Source organism: Salarias fasciatus, chromosome 15 (assembly GCF_902148845.1).
Source record: "Salarias fasciatus chromosome 15, fSalaFa1.1, whole genome shotgun sequence".
Taxonomy (NCBI): domain Eukaryota; kingdom Metazoa; phylum Chordata; class Actinopteri; order Blenniiformes; family Blenniidae; genus Salarias; species Salarias fasciatus.
In genome coordinates, this window is record NC_043759.1 from 22726815 (window position 1) to 22741741 (window position 14927).

General features: G+C 48.2%; 1 protein-coding gene across 4 annotated transcripts in view; it reads right to left on the reverse strand.

Annotated features, from left to right (window-relative positions):
• Positions 1-818: 818 nt before the first annotated feature.
• cep128 (centrosomal protein 128) overlaps positions 819-14927 on the reverse strand; it is a 34021-nt gene continuing 19912 nt past the window's right edge. Inside the window, exons 18-25 of one of the 4 annotated variants that reach the window (XM_030109918.1) lie at positions 13821-13880; positions 11817-12009; positions 9125-9174; positions 7896-7919; positions 4702-4779; positions 4453-4566; positions 3061-3151; positions 819-1743 (exon numbers count right to left, since the gene is read on the reverse strand). In XM_030109918.1, coding sequence (XP_029965778.1) covers positions 1676-1743; positions 3061-3151; positions 4453-4566; positions 4702-4779; positions 7896-7919; positions 9125-9174; positions 11817-12009; positions 13821-13880 — 678 coding nt within the window. In that variant the 3' untranslated portion in view covers positions 819-1675. Of the gene's footprint in view, positions 1744-3060; positions 3152-4452; positions 4567-4701; positions 4780-7895; positions 7920-9124; positions 9175-11816; positions 12010-13820; positions 13881-14927 lie in introns of those variants that run through there. The other 3 variants (XM_030109919.1, XR_003932980.1, XM_030109920.1) reach the window with 3 other exon arrangements.

Consider the following 14927-nt stretch of genomic DNA (forward strand, 5'->3'; position numbering starts at 1 on the left):
AAAAAAAAAATAAAATAAAACTCCACATCAGTAGATAAGGGTGAAATCTTGCGGAGTGTTTGAGGAGCCGTCACACGAATGCACCGAGGCCCCGGCCGCAATATGTGCTCAGAGGAACGTTCAATATTTTCCTCTGGACCTCGGCTTTTTTCTGATGTACTTAGAACTTAAGAGGGGAAGCGGGGATTGAGCGGAGGCTTAGCACGGCTCGGCGGCTCGGTTTTTTTTTTTTTTTTCCTTGGGTTTGAGCTCCGCTTTCCTGTCTCACTAAACGCAGGCTGGACTCATAATCGCCCTCCATACGAACACTTTCATTACGTCTAAACTGAAACTTTCCAAAACAACAAGACTTTCCCATTTTGGAGGACGGCGCTCAGACGAGGCGGTTTTCATAGAAGGCGCACAAAAAAATGGCCATTAAAAAAAACTTGCAAAAGCTTTTGATTTTCATAAACAAGAAAGACCACTTAGCTGTCAATTAAAGCCTTTCCTTCCCCGTCTCTCTTTGCATATTACGGGCCGCTGCACAAAAGACACCTGCAGAAGCTTTTAAAGAAGACGACTTGTGTCGTGCAGCTGGCACGCACAAAGCTCCCCGAACACCCACGGGCTCGGATTTACCCGAGGCGCGTGAAGCAGATTCCTCCGGAGGAGTTCAGCCTGATAAATGTCTTGTTTTCGGGTTTGAAAACGGCTCGTGACTCCGCAGGAACGACGACGTTACCAATCAGGCCGTGTAAATAATCGCAGCTTTTCAGGCAGGCGTAAGAAGTAGTAAGTAGCAAAAAGTAAAAAGCATTGAGAATATGTTTATTTTTTTCTTTCCGTCACTCAGTTCTCATATTCCACCACTTTTCTAAAAGTCTGATACTACTCCAGATACCCGAGGTGCAACGGCGTCACAAAGGTTTTCTCATTTTTATTAACAAATACAAACTGAATCTTCGCGGTGTAAATATAAAACAACAGGCTAGGAGGCGATCCAAACATTACAAAAATAAGAACACAGTGTTTACTTTATCACAGTGAAGAAAAACTGCATGTTGTTGAAAAGGCACCAGAGTTGTTAGTTTTAGTACAAAATACATTATCAAGAGTCCAGACGACTTAAAAGTGACATATTAATGAAAAATAATCAAATAATTGATGGACTATATGTGTTTAATCTGGTTTTCTGGAGGTGAGGTCTGTTACGATGGCGGCCGGTCGGAGTGGTGTTGACACTGGCAGCTGGAATATCAATATATCGTTCTAAAGAATATAAAGATGTCCTTAAATATCAACACTGTAGAAACTCTAGAGCCTCTAGTGTTATTATATAGTTAAGATTTATCTATGAATGTTCAGAATAATATGTCACCTTTAATCTAAAACAGTGTTTAAAACTCAAGTTAGTAAAAAAAAAAAACAAAAAAAAAAAAAACAGTGTAACTACTTTGGCTTCAAGCTTTTCCATATCTATTAAATAACCCTAAAGTGTCTATTCTTTATAAATAACTTTAAAATACTTTAACAGTGCACGGACGTGGAGGTCCTCTTCGCCGTCTCGGCCTGCTGGGCGAGGAGGAAGAGGAGGAGGAGGATTACTGCTGAGTGGTCCTCGGTGCTGGACGAGCACCTGGCAGGTGGAGTCAGTCGGCGTTTGGCGTTGCAGAGATACGGATCGAGGCTGCGGCTAATCTGCCAGAGTTCTGGCCGCGGCGCTCTCCTCCAAGTCCGAGCTGGTGAGCCGTTTGTTGGGAGCTGCGAGGCGAAGAAACAGAGAGGAAGGTGGTCGCGTTCACAGCTCATCTGTCCGTAAAGTGGGAACATAACACTCCTGCCTGTCGTTAGACAGCTCGCCGCGTTCGCAAAACACGACTGGCTCTCGTCTCCCCCTGCCAAAGCGCCAGAGTGTGCGATGATTGCATTGTGTATTAACGCTAACGAGGACGAGGACCAGGCGCCGCCGGGAGGAATGGACGGAGAGTGACGAAAAGTGTGCTCCTCTCAGCCGGCGCCAAATATTGATAAGCGGCTTAGGAAAGTGCTACAAGTGAGCCTGGCTGGGAGCCACACACACACACACACACACACACACACACACACACACACAGTTGCCAAGTTAAATACTGAGAGGTGACAGCAGGAGACCGACTGAGGAGAGAAACATCATTTCTAAACAATACAGAGATCAGCAAGTCCTCTCATTTCAGGAGAAACGGTCCAGAGATGTGAGCCGGGAGGATTTTTCGCTCCTGGTGAATCTCGGCTTCTGGACACGCTGGAGCCGTTTGCGGTCCTGGTGTGTGAGGCCACATTCAGAGCCTGACGATCTGGATGCTTCTGCACCGCTCTCCGTGTGTGTTGACGTTCCGCCGCCCACACGCCGTCACGGCGCAGCCTCCTCAGACACTTTTTACCATATCGTTTTAGAATCTGGAAGGATTTGACTTTTTGATTCGCCGGCCCAGAGGGCGTTTCTCCTGCTCCGGCTCGCTCACTGTTAAATAGGCAATAAGCTCGGATCTGAAGACGACGGCAGCGTCTCTGCTTTCTACCAATGCTTTTTTTTTTCTTTGAGTACTTCTTAGCATTTTAGATTCGGTGACATTTGAGATCAGTTCTCTAAAAGAAGGCTCTAAAGTAACAGCATGACTCCAGATTTCTATAGTTTTTTTTTTGTGTCCTTTGACACTTTGATAACTGTAGCGTTTAGCGAGGTGTCGGTCAGAGACGCCTCCGTCAGCCGGAGCAGGTCGGCGCTCACAAACACCACGGTAAAGTATGCAAATGAATCCCTGACAAACCGCAGCTCCAGCCAGCTAATCCATACCCTTCAGAGTGCATTCACCGTGAGGAGCACTCCACTTAGCTGACCACGGTTCAATTCCCGGCCGGGCAAACCTCTTCGGCACGCACTCTCCGTGACCTTGTTTCCTCTCCGCCTCTCGAGACGCAAACAAAATGTGAATCCTGAAGGTGCAGACCTGGAATTTCTTTTCTTTTCTTTTCTTTTTTTTTAACTCTAATGAAGCAGGGAGGTGGAGAAGTGAGCGCGATGGCGAGCAGAGTACTCACAGGGAGCGTCGAGGAGAGCGCCGGAGCCTCTGATGGAGGAGGAGAGCGCGGCCAGCCGCAGGCTCCGGGAGGCGGCGTCCAACTTCTCGTCCTGGAAAAACAAGAGGACGCAACGGCCGAGTCAAACTGGCGTGAACTTTCGGCGGACGGCGCGGCGCTAACCGCACCGCTACGGTCTCATCAGACTCAGTTTTTACTCCACCTGACGGGTAGAAAAAAAAAAAAAAAAAAAAACTTCCCGGTGTAAATTGATCCCACTGGGCTGCAGCAGCACGCACTGCTTTGTGGGTTTCGGAAGGAGCGGCGATGTTTCATGCGCTGAAACGGGGATCTGGTGGGGTTCAGCCTCTAATTACCATCGCACTGAGAGGGCCGAGCAAAAGTTTTTCAGCAGATTATTATTAATCAGAAAGTACTGAGTTCAACTTTGCAGCCAGGAGGGCCGACAGGCCTCGGCAGCGTCACCCAGGATTAAGTTTAGAGGAAGAGCGACAGCGCGGTCGTCCTCGCGGAGGGGCGATCTCAGCGGGGCGCCGTCTGTCTGTCACAGGAACAAACACGCATTTCATCAAGTTTATATCCACACGAGATCTGGGAGACAAGCTCCCCGCAGAGTTCCTTCAAAAACCCTGTGAGTGTGGCGAGGAGAACAAAACGCTCGTCTTCCTGCTGTTTATTTACTCAGTTCTGATCAGTTAAAAGAGAGAAGAAGGAAAAAAAAAAGCCTTTCTTTGCAGCATTTCTTTGCACAGAAGTGAAACTGTTGTTTCATTTGTTGTTTCAAATGTAAAAAAAAAAGTGAACAATATAAAGAGTGTTTAACATTTTGATGTATTTCTTGATTTCGACCTGCAACAACGACACGCAGCACTCCTGATGGACTGGAGTCGCTCGCTGGAAGAGAACCAGTCCGCCGTGTGAACAGGAGCTGCCACTCGTAGCCAACTTCCATCCATCCTTCCTCCGTCAGGCCAAAGCAATCGCCGCTCCTCGCACAGCGTGGCTAATGGGTCTGACTGCAGATGCCGATCGGCTGTCATCAATGACGCCTCGACGGCGGCGGCGATTAGCGGCTTTGTTCGAGGGCTCGACTACCCGCCATTTACTTGGCGGGCCCGCGGCGCTCTGTCCGTCCGCGATGCATTAACCGGCGTGCGGAATTATTCATTTATTCATACGGAGTTGCAAATTAAGCGCGGCGTGCGCGCCGGCATCTGCGTGGGTGAGCGCGGCTCGCAAATGGCTCTCGAAGTCCGGCTATCCCTGGCCAAACAGCTGCTGTTTGAACAAAGCAGCGCAATTAACCGCTGAAAGAGGAGGGGGGGGGGGGGGGGGGGGGGGGTTGTTGTTTAGAAACGGACGGCACTATAAACACAGTGGCAGGAATCGTACTTTGTGCTCCTGGATCCGCCGTTTGGACTCGTCCAGCTGGTGCTGCAGGTCCCACACCATCTCCTTGTATTTACTGTAGCGCTGCTCCACCATGTCCCTCTGCTGCTGGGATTCCTACACACACACACACACACACACACACACACAATTAAAAGAATAATCCTGCTTTTCTGCATTCGCCGCTGGAGTCTCCGTGTGTTTTCGCTGGAATCTGCGATCAGTTATCAGAGCGACTCCATGTGAACTCACTTCTAGATCTCTGAAGTTTTCCATCAGGCACTGCTTCTCTGGAATCGACTCCAAGTGGTCGAGAGCCGCTTTGGTGTTCTGGGAAGCAAGGAAACGCAAAACAAAACGAGTGTCAGGAAGAGACGTGGAGCCAAAGATGTCTAAATAAATAAGATTGACAGTCAATGTTAGTGTTGCTGTTGTATTTGCAACACAATACAGACTTTGATGTTTAAAAAAAATCCTTAAAAAATGTGACAACTGCAGTCAGTTACATAATAATACATGAATTTCTTAGAAATTAAATCTCTTTTTTGCAGGTTTTGTGCATTCTTATAACTAAAAATAGGCATATCAGGTGGAATAGTCGTCCCAATCCAAATATTTTTGGATTTATTTCATTAAAAATGGCCCGAATCATTACATCTTATTCCATTATGTTGGCTGCTATAAGGTTCTAAATATCCTCTCTAAGTATTAGAGTCAGTCTGACTGCTCTCTTACGCTTCACCTCGTCCCCGGCTGGCGGGTTGCTAACAGCGCTGGGCACCGGGAGCGTTAAAACCTTGACTTTTTAAAAGTGCGCTCCTCAACTCTCGTGATTAAAATTCCAAACGGAGCAAGAGAGCAAATAAATTAAACATTAACGAGAAGAAACTCATGACAGAGACGGAACGCCGTTCCTGCTTTCAGACGCGCGGAAGAGCCACGACGGAGGCTTCAGCGTCCATCTCTCCCCGCCGTGGAGTTTCCCCGCCCGTCAGCGGCGAGGAGATCAAAGACGGAGGGGAAGCGGCGAGACGTCGCCCTCGGTCGGCGTTCACGTGAAGCCGTGATTGCACGTGAAGGCGGCGCGGCGGGATCACGCGCCCGCGGGCTGCGATCGGCCGACGCCTCTGTGTTTGCGCTGATATCGGGATCCGGTGCCCGAACAACAAAGGTCCACTGCTCACGCCGCCATGTATTATTTATATCCTCCCACATGACCACACAGAATGCTAAGCAGCCCCGTTCTGCATGGGAAACGTGGTACAACCTTAAATAAACTGGATTTTAAGTATCCACACAATAAGCTGCTTTTTACACTTGATGCATATCAGCAGAATGCATTTTACTGAGCAGATAGTTCATCTACCAAGCTACATAACGAACATTTTAACTCATTTCAAGCTGGAAATCGTCAAAGCTGTTGCTGAAGAGGTGTAGTTCTCCTGTTGTAAAAGATATGAGTATTTCAGAGCTTTTTAATGGAGCCTGTAGCCGAAAAAAAAAACCATGGATGAAATCTGCCTTGCAGATGAGATAGGTTTATTTTACTCCCCCCGTTAGTCTCAGACACACACATAACGCACCGAGTTCAACTACAAACACCTTCAATACAACGGTTTCACCTCCAAGACACGCAACACCTCAGGAGGTGAGCAACGAGAAAGTGAAAACTTATTAGCACAGAATAATGATTAACTTCTAGATAGCGGAAGGAAGCAGCTACATTTCATTTTCCATTAATCTATATTGGGATTTTATTCCATTTCATTTATTTTTTTTTTATGCATCCCTATCCTCGTTAAGGTGTTTTTACACACCGTCTTGTCGATTTGCAGGAAAATCCGGTCCGCGGTGCAAAAACAGTTGGGGACCACTGTTCTAATGTACCGTTAAAAGAACCATTACTGTCGGAGCTTATCGATCGTCTGGTATTTAAAAACTTTGCCCCGGGGCTCGGTACCCGTCCCTCCTCATTACTCTCCCCGGAATACGATACTTCTCAACCTGTGGGAGGAAAATCCTGCATTTCCTGCCTGGTAACTCCGGTCTGGTCAACGATAAAACCGAGGTGAATCTTAATGCTTCGAAAATGTTCTCTTCAAAAAAAAAAAAAAAGAAAAAAAGAAAAAAATGTGCAAGATGAAGTAAAGATGAAAGCAAAGCGTGCGGACTGCGATGTGTCAAGACGAGCCAGAAAACCAACAAGAATCTCAGCGAAAACTTTTCCCTCCACCGAAGCAGCGGAGAGCCAGGCAGGGACTCTGCCTGAACGCAGCACCGCTTCCCTCTCGTTCTGGCGTAAACAATGGCGGCATGGTGTGTGTGAGTGTGTGTGAGCGCTGAGCACTGTGCCAAATTCAACACAGGATACTGCTACACAATTTATTTTCTTTCTCGTTCTTTTTAATGCATGCTTTGTTTGCTTGTTTTGCTGCTGGCTGGAGTTTTCCCCTCCTCGTCGTTTTCGTTTCCTCGTCGTGAGTTGAGTTTTTGCTTTTACTGCATACAGACATAAAGCATTTAGAGTTTTCCTAGTTTTTTTTAGCACACATTACTAACATAACAAGACCTGCAAGACATTTTTTTTGTGTTTTTTTTAAGAGAGATGGTGAGGAAAGGGGTGAATCAACCTGTGTGAACAATGTTTCAGGATGTTTCAGAGCTACGCGAAGCTGTTCCACAGTTCCTGTGGAAACATCTTTACAGTCGCTGGAGTTTCTTTTTTTGTTTTTTTTCCCCTCAATCGTTGGCCCCGTCCCACTAAATCGTCACTGCTGGAGGCGCCGTCGATGCACTTTCTGTCGCTCCCACCGTCATCGCAGCCGCTGCAGTATGGATCGGTTGCAAACCCGCAGACACGTCGTAGCGCCGATCGCTGATCGAGGGCCGGCGTTGCGACGCACTCAGCACAAGCTGTAATGAAGTGACGGCTCCAGTCCGCTCATCCCAGCGTCCAGTCATCAAAGCGAGCGGCTGATTGCTGTAAAGTAAAAACACTCTGGATGACCCGAGGCGGGTCGATGCGTCCCGGCACGGCCCGGATTGTTTCCTCTTCCTGCCGACTGAAGGCTGAAAGTAGACGAGCGCGCGGCGTGACTGTGATGGATGGACGGCTCAGCCTGCGACAGCCACAATTCCTTTCATTCCGGAGAGGAAGGCGGGTCAATACAACCTTTCAGCGCCGCTCGCTAATTTCCGCCCGACGCCTGATAGCTGATTAAGGACGTCGGCGGCGGACGTTAACAGTTTGGACGCCCGGGTCAATACCGCACCGCCGGCTGGGCTCTTAACCCCGTCAGCAAGACTTATGATGATTAACGGAGCTCTGAGCCTTGACTAAAGCCGTCACTCCCAACTCCGAGCGCACTGCTAAACAAGCGCAGCCTGGGGTGAACCTGCAGACGCAGCCGAAACTACGCCGGCGCTTTAGAAACTTCACAGCTCACCATCTCCAGGTCCAGCACGCGGTCCTGCGGACAGACAGAAACACAGCAGCGTCACCAACGGTTTTTTTTCATCTTCATAAAGACCAGAGAGTGTTGTGAGCTGAAGAAGTACGAGTGGAAGACGGAAACATCGCGTCACTTCGAGTTCTGAGGCGCAAACGATCATAAAGGGACACATGCAGCTAACGCCCGGGGTCTGAATACGCGAGCGAGCGAGGGAAACATGATCGCCAGTGTCAGTGCTGGCGTCACGGGGAACAAAAATAAATAAAGGAAAAACTCTGCATTTGCATATCTTTCTTTTTTTAAGCGGTGAGCAGTGGGACGCAAAGCCGCTGCAGCGTCTTTATAGATTTACACAATCGCACTGCGCCATTATTACCTGCGAGGCTGTTTCCAGTTTGAAGGATCAAAAGCGTTTCAGTCTCTTCATCCTCAAATCAAAAATGCTTCAAGTGGAAGAAAAGAGCGGACGGGTTGGCGGAATGTTCCCCGGCTTAAGCGACGGCGATAAACAAAACTAAAAAACCCGGCACTGAGTGAGCGTCAACAAAAAATGTCAGCGTCACTTTACGACTTTCAAGACGAGGCCCGGTGACGCGTCAGAGAGAGAGAGTGTGTGTGAGTGTGTGTGTGAGACGACGCTGACGGACGAGATAAATAGAGCATTATTCCACCTCAGCCCGGCCCGTACTTTATTAGTCCTTTTCTTTTTTTCCCCGCTCGCACGGTGTCCTTCATTCTCTCTCTTCTCATCCCTCATAATTAAAAGCTGCGCTGCGTCTGAGAGGCCACACACGCTCAGCCAGGTGCCGTTATGCAGCCACAGATGGGACCGATATCCAGCACAGACACGCACACTCACAGAAAACACTTTCTCTGCAGACAGCAGTGTGTGTGTGAGTATGTGTGTGTGTGTGTGTGCTGCTGTTTAATGGTGGGAAAGGGGGGACCGGTCCACTCCAGACGAGGTGAGCTGGTGGCCTGCCAGGTGTCGACGCTGCGGCACTGAGAGACTAAGACGAGGCCTCCGGTGGCGTCCGCAGTAATTAGCGACGTGTCCCAGCGAGGCTGCGAGGATTCTGTCACACAGCAGCGCAGACGACCAACGAGAAATCCACAAATAGCTAAACATGCACCAACCGCTGCTTTATTTTTTTTTTTAATCGTCATTTGAAAAGATGAGGCGTGTAGAGAGATATGGACGAGTGACGAAGCGAGACACTGACCTGAAGGCTCCTCATCTCCTCCTCCTTCCTCTGACTCCTCTCCAGCAGCTCTGAAACGACAAGACAGCGTCAGAGGAGATGCCGCCGCTGATGAATTAAGACGGAGCGGCACCGGAAGCCTCCATTTCAGATGTAAAATTGTGTTTGCGGTCCGTCCGGGCTGCGCGGGGATCGATCAGATGCGGCCCATCCGTCTTTGGGAAGCGTCACGTCGCATCGATTCAGCGGAAACATGAAGGAAAACAGAGGCTCGGTCTGTTCTGTTGAGGATATTTGTAAATCTAAAGGCAGCCGCAGATCATCAAGTTTATCATTTCGCTGAGATGTTTCAAACATAAGGCCTGCGGGCCAAAACCGGCCAAGATATTAAGATTATCTGCTTTGCTGGGACAGAGTATCATAACCCGACTCCAGGAAAACACTCCTCAGTGATCAGTTTTCAGTCGAGGGATAAAAAGAAACGCTGGAAACAGACATTCTGCAGCACAAAGCATTAATTAACCGAGTTTTGGTCACGTGACGAATCGTCCTCCAGCACAGCTTGACGCCAGCAGATTATGTTTACAGGTAGCAGAAAGACAAACTCCCCTTGTGTTCCTGGCTGATTGCAGCATCAAACTGCTTTTAATTACAATCACCGGCTGTCTAATGAGATGTTGATTTAGAAAAATAACTCCGAATTTGCCGGGCAATTTGGGTTTTGCGGAGCAAACGCGGCAACAATCATCCGGCTCCGCTCTGTTTGGCACGACGCCGAGAGACGCAAGCTGTGTGCAAATAGCTTTAATAAAATTACAGGAATTAAAAAAAAACTGGTTCAAAAACATCACATGGACCACAGATACAACCACAAAGCAACTATAATTTGGGTTAGTCTGGTGTTTAAATTCAAGACTGCAGGATTGATTCTAAATACAGAAACTGAAAGAATTAAATCATATTTCTTCCGAATAAAAGTGAAATAATCTAAAAACACCACTCTTGGAGTTGAGCGACTGGCAGTTTGGAAGTCTGATCCGCAGTGAGTCGCACTCGGTCCCACCTCACCTCCAAGCTGCGGGAGCTTCGGTAAAACAAAAGCCACAGTTATCTCCGCATGCGGCGCCGACTTATTTTTAAGGGGAAAGGGCCGACAGGGAGCACTGCGCTGGTAATGAAAGGTCTGGAGGAAAGCACACGGACCGCCGCCGCCGTCCAACACAAATACTGTAAATCACAGCGGCTCTGCAGAGCCAGGCAACAGTCGCTAAACTGTAGAGATAAAAGAAGCCGATAGAAAACAGCTTCAGTCAGACCGGAGCTGGATGCGAGTCTGCTGGGACTGAACGGTAACATTTACATGATGCTGTGTTCGAGTTCTGACTGGACGTCAATCTCTCACCTTATTGATCCCAAGAACCACGTGGTGACGGAAACTTCCAGTGGTGAGACCAACCCTGGTCCGAAACTGCTTTCTTTTAAAAGACAATGAGTCGCCTGGACTTCAAAAAGAACAACATCGCAGCAAAGAAATTCCTTTCAGTGAACGCACAGCTGAAGCAGCCAGACGGTGCAGAGACCTCTCAGATGTATTTACTAAACAGACTCTATCCGTGCTCTGCGCCTGCAGCGGAGACAGACGCAGGCTACTTCTGTCAAACGGCTGACTGGATCCGATGATAGAGCGAAGTGATTCCAGAGGGGGTCTGGGCCGGCAGCTTTATCTCCAGACTGCTTATCGGACTCGTGCAATGCTCCCACTATAACCCCAAAGCCGTAGCGCCACGGCGCAAGGGTATCGGGGCTGTCTCTCTGAAGGTTTCCAATCATCCGGACCTCGCTCGACCCCCCTCCTCTGTCTACGGCCGTGCTGCGTCTTTTTAGATCCCTCAGCGGAACGCAAATTAGGCCCATTTCCCAAAAACAAGTTCTTCTTATTCTTTCAGAGTTCACAGCTATTAAGACGTAATCGCGAAACAGACAGGCCGCCGCACACGGCCAAACAATAAAAAACACATCGGATTCGCAGCCGCGGATCCGTCGCTTCCAGGCGTCCATTACGACACAGACCCACACCGCTGCTCTGAATTAGCCGCCGATCGTAATGAAGACGTGATTACATGGAAATGAGGAAAGAAGGAAAGCAGCGATCGGTCTGAGGCAGCTGTATCAATCAAAAGGAGCGGCTCCGGAGTGGCTACACTTTCATTAGGAGCTGCTTATGGTAAATATTCATGGCCTTCCGTAACAATTAATTCAGCTGACAGGAGCGACTGATGGATTTCTCGTCCAACGCGCTCATTGAACAGGAATCAGCTCCCCGACTGCCGCAGCGTTCGCCAAACGCCGTCGAGCAGCCGAGGCAGCTCTGGATCTCAGGTGGGAGATCAGTACTCCTGATGTTAATCCTGAACCTGGATTAATATTAGTGAGGAAGGTTTGAAATCCAGCGGGAGACTGTTTCTCCACGACTTCCGGCACCGAAAATTCAATTAAGAAGTTTGCAGATGAAGGTGAATTGACGGGTGTAACAACCAATAATGTACCTTTTTAAATGTAATAAAGCTAATATTATACCTAATATCCAGCTGCAATGCTTCATTTCACACTGAGGATGTAAAAGAGATTGGTTTGCGTTTGGGGGCGGGGCTTAGCCAGAGGTCAGTTCTTGGTGAACCATGTTTAACACAACGTCAGATGTAGCAATGAGCACCTTTCTTCTCGGCGCTGAGGGCGTGCAGCAGCCTCTCCTGCTGGTCCAGGCGCCGCAGCAGGGCCGCCTGCTCCGAGTCGCGGCTCTGCCTCAGGGCCTTGAGCTGGTCCCGGGTCTGGTGGTGCTGCTTCTTCAGGCGCTGCTCTCTGGCGTCGCGCTCCCGCACCTCCTCGCACAGCCAGCGCAGCTTCGTCTGCTCGGTTTATCAGAAAACACGCACGTATTGAACAAGGCTGGATCAAAGCTTTTATTAAAAAAAAACACGGGGAGCCGGGGCGCCGGGGGAGGGGAAGGGGGGAGTCATCAACAAGCCGCCGCCGCCGCTCGCACCTCGACACGCCGCGCTCGCTACGTGTGCTGATAATGAAATTATTCTCCAGACAAGCGGGCATGTTCTGTTCCCACTCGGCTTTCTGATAAAGAAATCTGCACACTAATCAATGCAAGGACGCTGCGCAGGAACTTAATTAAGACCCCAAACTGTCTGATAGGAGAGCGTCTCGGGAGAATCCTTATTTTCCTAAAGCAAAGTCGCAGAAGTGAGAAAAACCTCTCCTGTCTGAACGGCCTCCTGCTCCTTCCACAGCAAAGTTTCTACTACAGGACGTCACAGTGAAATGAAACGAACGACTAAATGGGTATTCCAGCTGTGCAGGCCTGCAAGTACAAACTGCACTTTTTTTTCTTTTTTTTTTTTTTAACATGAAAACTCCCAAACAGGGAGCTAATTATCTCTCTCCGTCTCTGCTCTTTATTCCTGCGTTTCTGACAGTCTGTAGAAGCTATCCGCCGCAGTCATAGCAACACATCGCTTCTGTATGTTGAGAAATATTAGTACAGAGCTGTTTGCTCACGGTGAAACTGAACCGTGACTGAAGGCGGAAACACCTTCGGATGCCGATCTCAATATGTCGACCGCGTGTTCGGCTGTGCTGAAGGCTTTCCTCGCTCTCTGGCGGCCAGCCAGGCTCAAATGGACACCTGCCAGGGAAGACTGTCTGTTTTTCTGTGTGTAAATACACAAAATGTGAAAATAAAATTAAATAAAAAAAACGGGAAGCGGTGATGTGAAACTAGTCGTCGCTGCCAGCAGGAAACAGATCTGAGAGCGGAGTGGAGGACGGCGCCGTGCAGACGCACACTCCGGGGCTTCCTCCAGTTACTGTTTCTCGTTAGCGAATTAACTGAGGATTATCTCCGAATGTTTGGCATTAAAAAAGTCACAATGGTGAAAAATGGAAACCTGAGAGGAAATGTATACTTTGTTAAAGCGTGGAAGAAGATTTGAATTTATCCAGTTGATTATTTTCCCTTGAAATCAAACTTTATTATTTTTGTGAAAACATGAATAGTCGTGAACTGAACCCACAGGTACAAGTGTATTTTAGTGTGAGCTCTGACGTTCTGCCATCACCGGATTTCTATCTGTTGACCTGATCCAGGTTCATAGGTTTCTTTTCCTTCCCTCCTCATTCTCCTCTGCTCGCTCGTGTCGAACTGTTGGTTTTTCTCCGTCAAACTACCTTGAAATGCCGGCGTTGTATTTGGCTCCACAGAAATCAAACTGAATTGGATTTTTCTTAAGAAATGAATCCATTTTTATTTTACTCGGAGCAGTAAAGTGATGGCGCTTCGCTGTGAGCACCGCTCTAAAATCTGAGGAATCACAGATGAGCGACCTCCTAAACGGTCCTTGAGGGCCTCTCAGACGCTCCGGCGCTAATCGAGCTGCTCACCACAACTCACCCACAGGCTTTTTTACCCTTTTGATGTTTTAAAAACACTTAGAATTGAAGTGAAATTCTGAAATCTGTGAGAAGAGAGTACCTGCTCTCAGTGACACTGACGGATTAAAAACAGCATTAAAGTTATATCAATAGATTTCAGACTGAAAATCATTGAGAGACCCTTGAAAGCAGTTAATTACGATCCATTATGATTGATAATTATTCAGTAAAATCCCTCATTAAAAAAAAAAAAAAAAACGCTGCATGTTACGAATACCTTGGTCTCAGCCAGCCAGCGGTGCGGGTCCTTCACTAATCCAGGCCTCTGGGAGATTGCCTGCAAGCAGAGAATCGGAGAACAGAGGTAAATGTAAATGTCGATGACAGGAGAGAGTAAATCTAACAGATTCTGTAATCTGAGTATCATCAGTGTAAACCGTCTGGAGCGGCAAGTGTCGAGCTCACACACACACAACCCAACCTGATCTAACAAACTCTAAATAATGACAACTGCACACTTGTCCTTTAGTTTCAGTGCCGCTGAGGGCTGAATTTTGTTGCATCATCATACAAAAAGTGTGACCTGTATCTGAGACTTATCTTAAAGAAGCACGAGGTGAAAAAAATCTGTTTTACTAATTGTCTTTGTGTGAACAGGTTGTTTTTATTCCATTAAAAAAAGCATGTTGTCGGTTTTAACATTGTGTTCTGATGCAAAACGCTGATACTGGTGCTGGAAACCCATTTGCAGCTCTTGGATTTCATCCCATTAAATGTTTCACTTGATGCTTTATTTGCCAAATCTCCTAAAAGATCTCAAATTTAGCCTTTTATTTTTTTTTTTTTCCTTTCAGGCTAATCTTGGCAAAAGTCTGTTAATTCTCAGGGTGCAACATTTATGACGGCTTTTTTTAAAAAACCAAAGTCATGATCACAGTCTGGTTTTGAGTCTCAGTGTTGAATTCTGTCCAAAACCCCTCCGTGCATTTCCCAGCGCGCTGGATTATCTTCTCGGTGTGTTTACAGGTGTCAGTAAAACACCTGTCAGGCAGCTGCAGCTCATCCAACACAGAGAGGGTGGCGCTTCGGCCTCTGCTGAAAGCGGGCGTGCACGAGCCAAACGGCGTGCACGACCCACACGGGGAGGCGGCGCCCGTCATGAGAAATCAGCTCCTGTACGACCGTCCATCCTTCCCGAGACGAGCCTGTCGGCCCGGCCAACACCGACCGACTGTCTGCCGACTCCTAATGACTCCTGACGCGCACGCTCACGTACGCAGCGCACGGATTAACACAGACACGGCTAAGTGGCGCTCCGCCGAGGGGCACGCCTCCAAGGTTAATGACTCCGTCTCGGCTTCACGTGTGTGAAGCCGGTGACCCG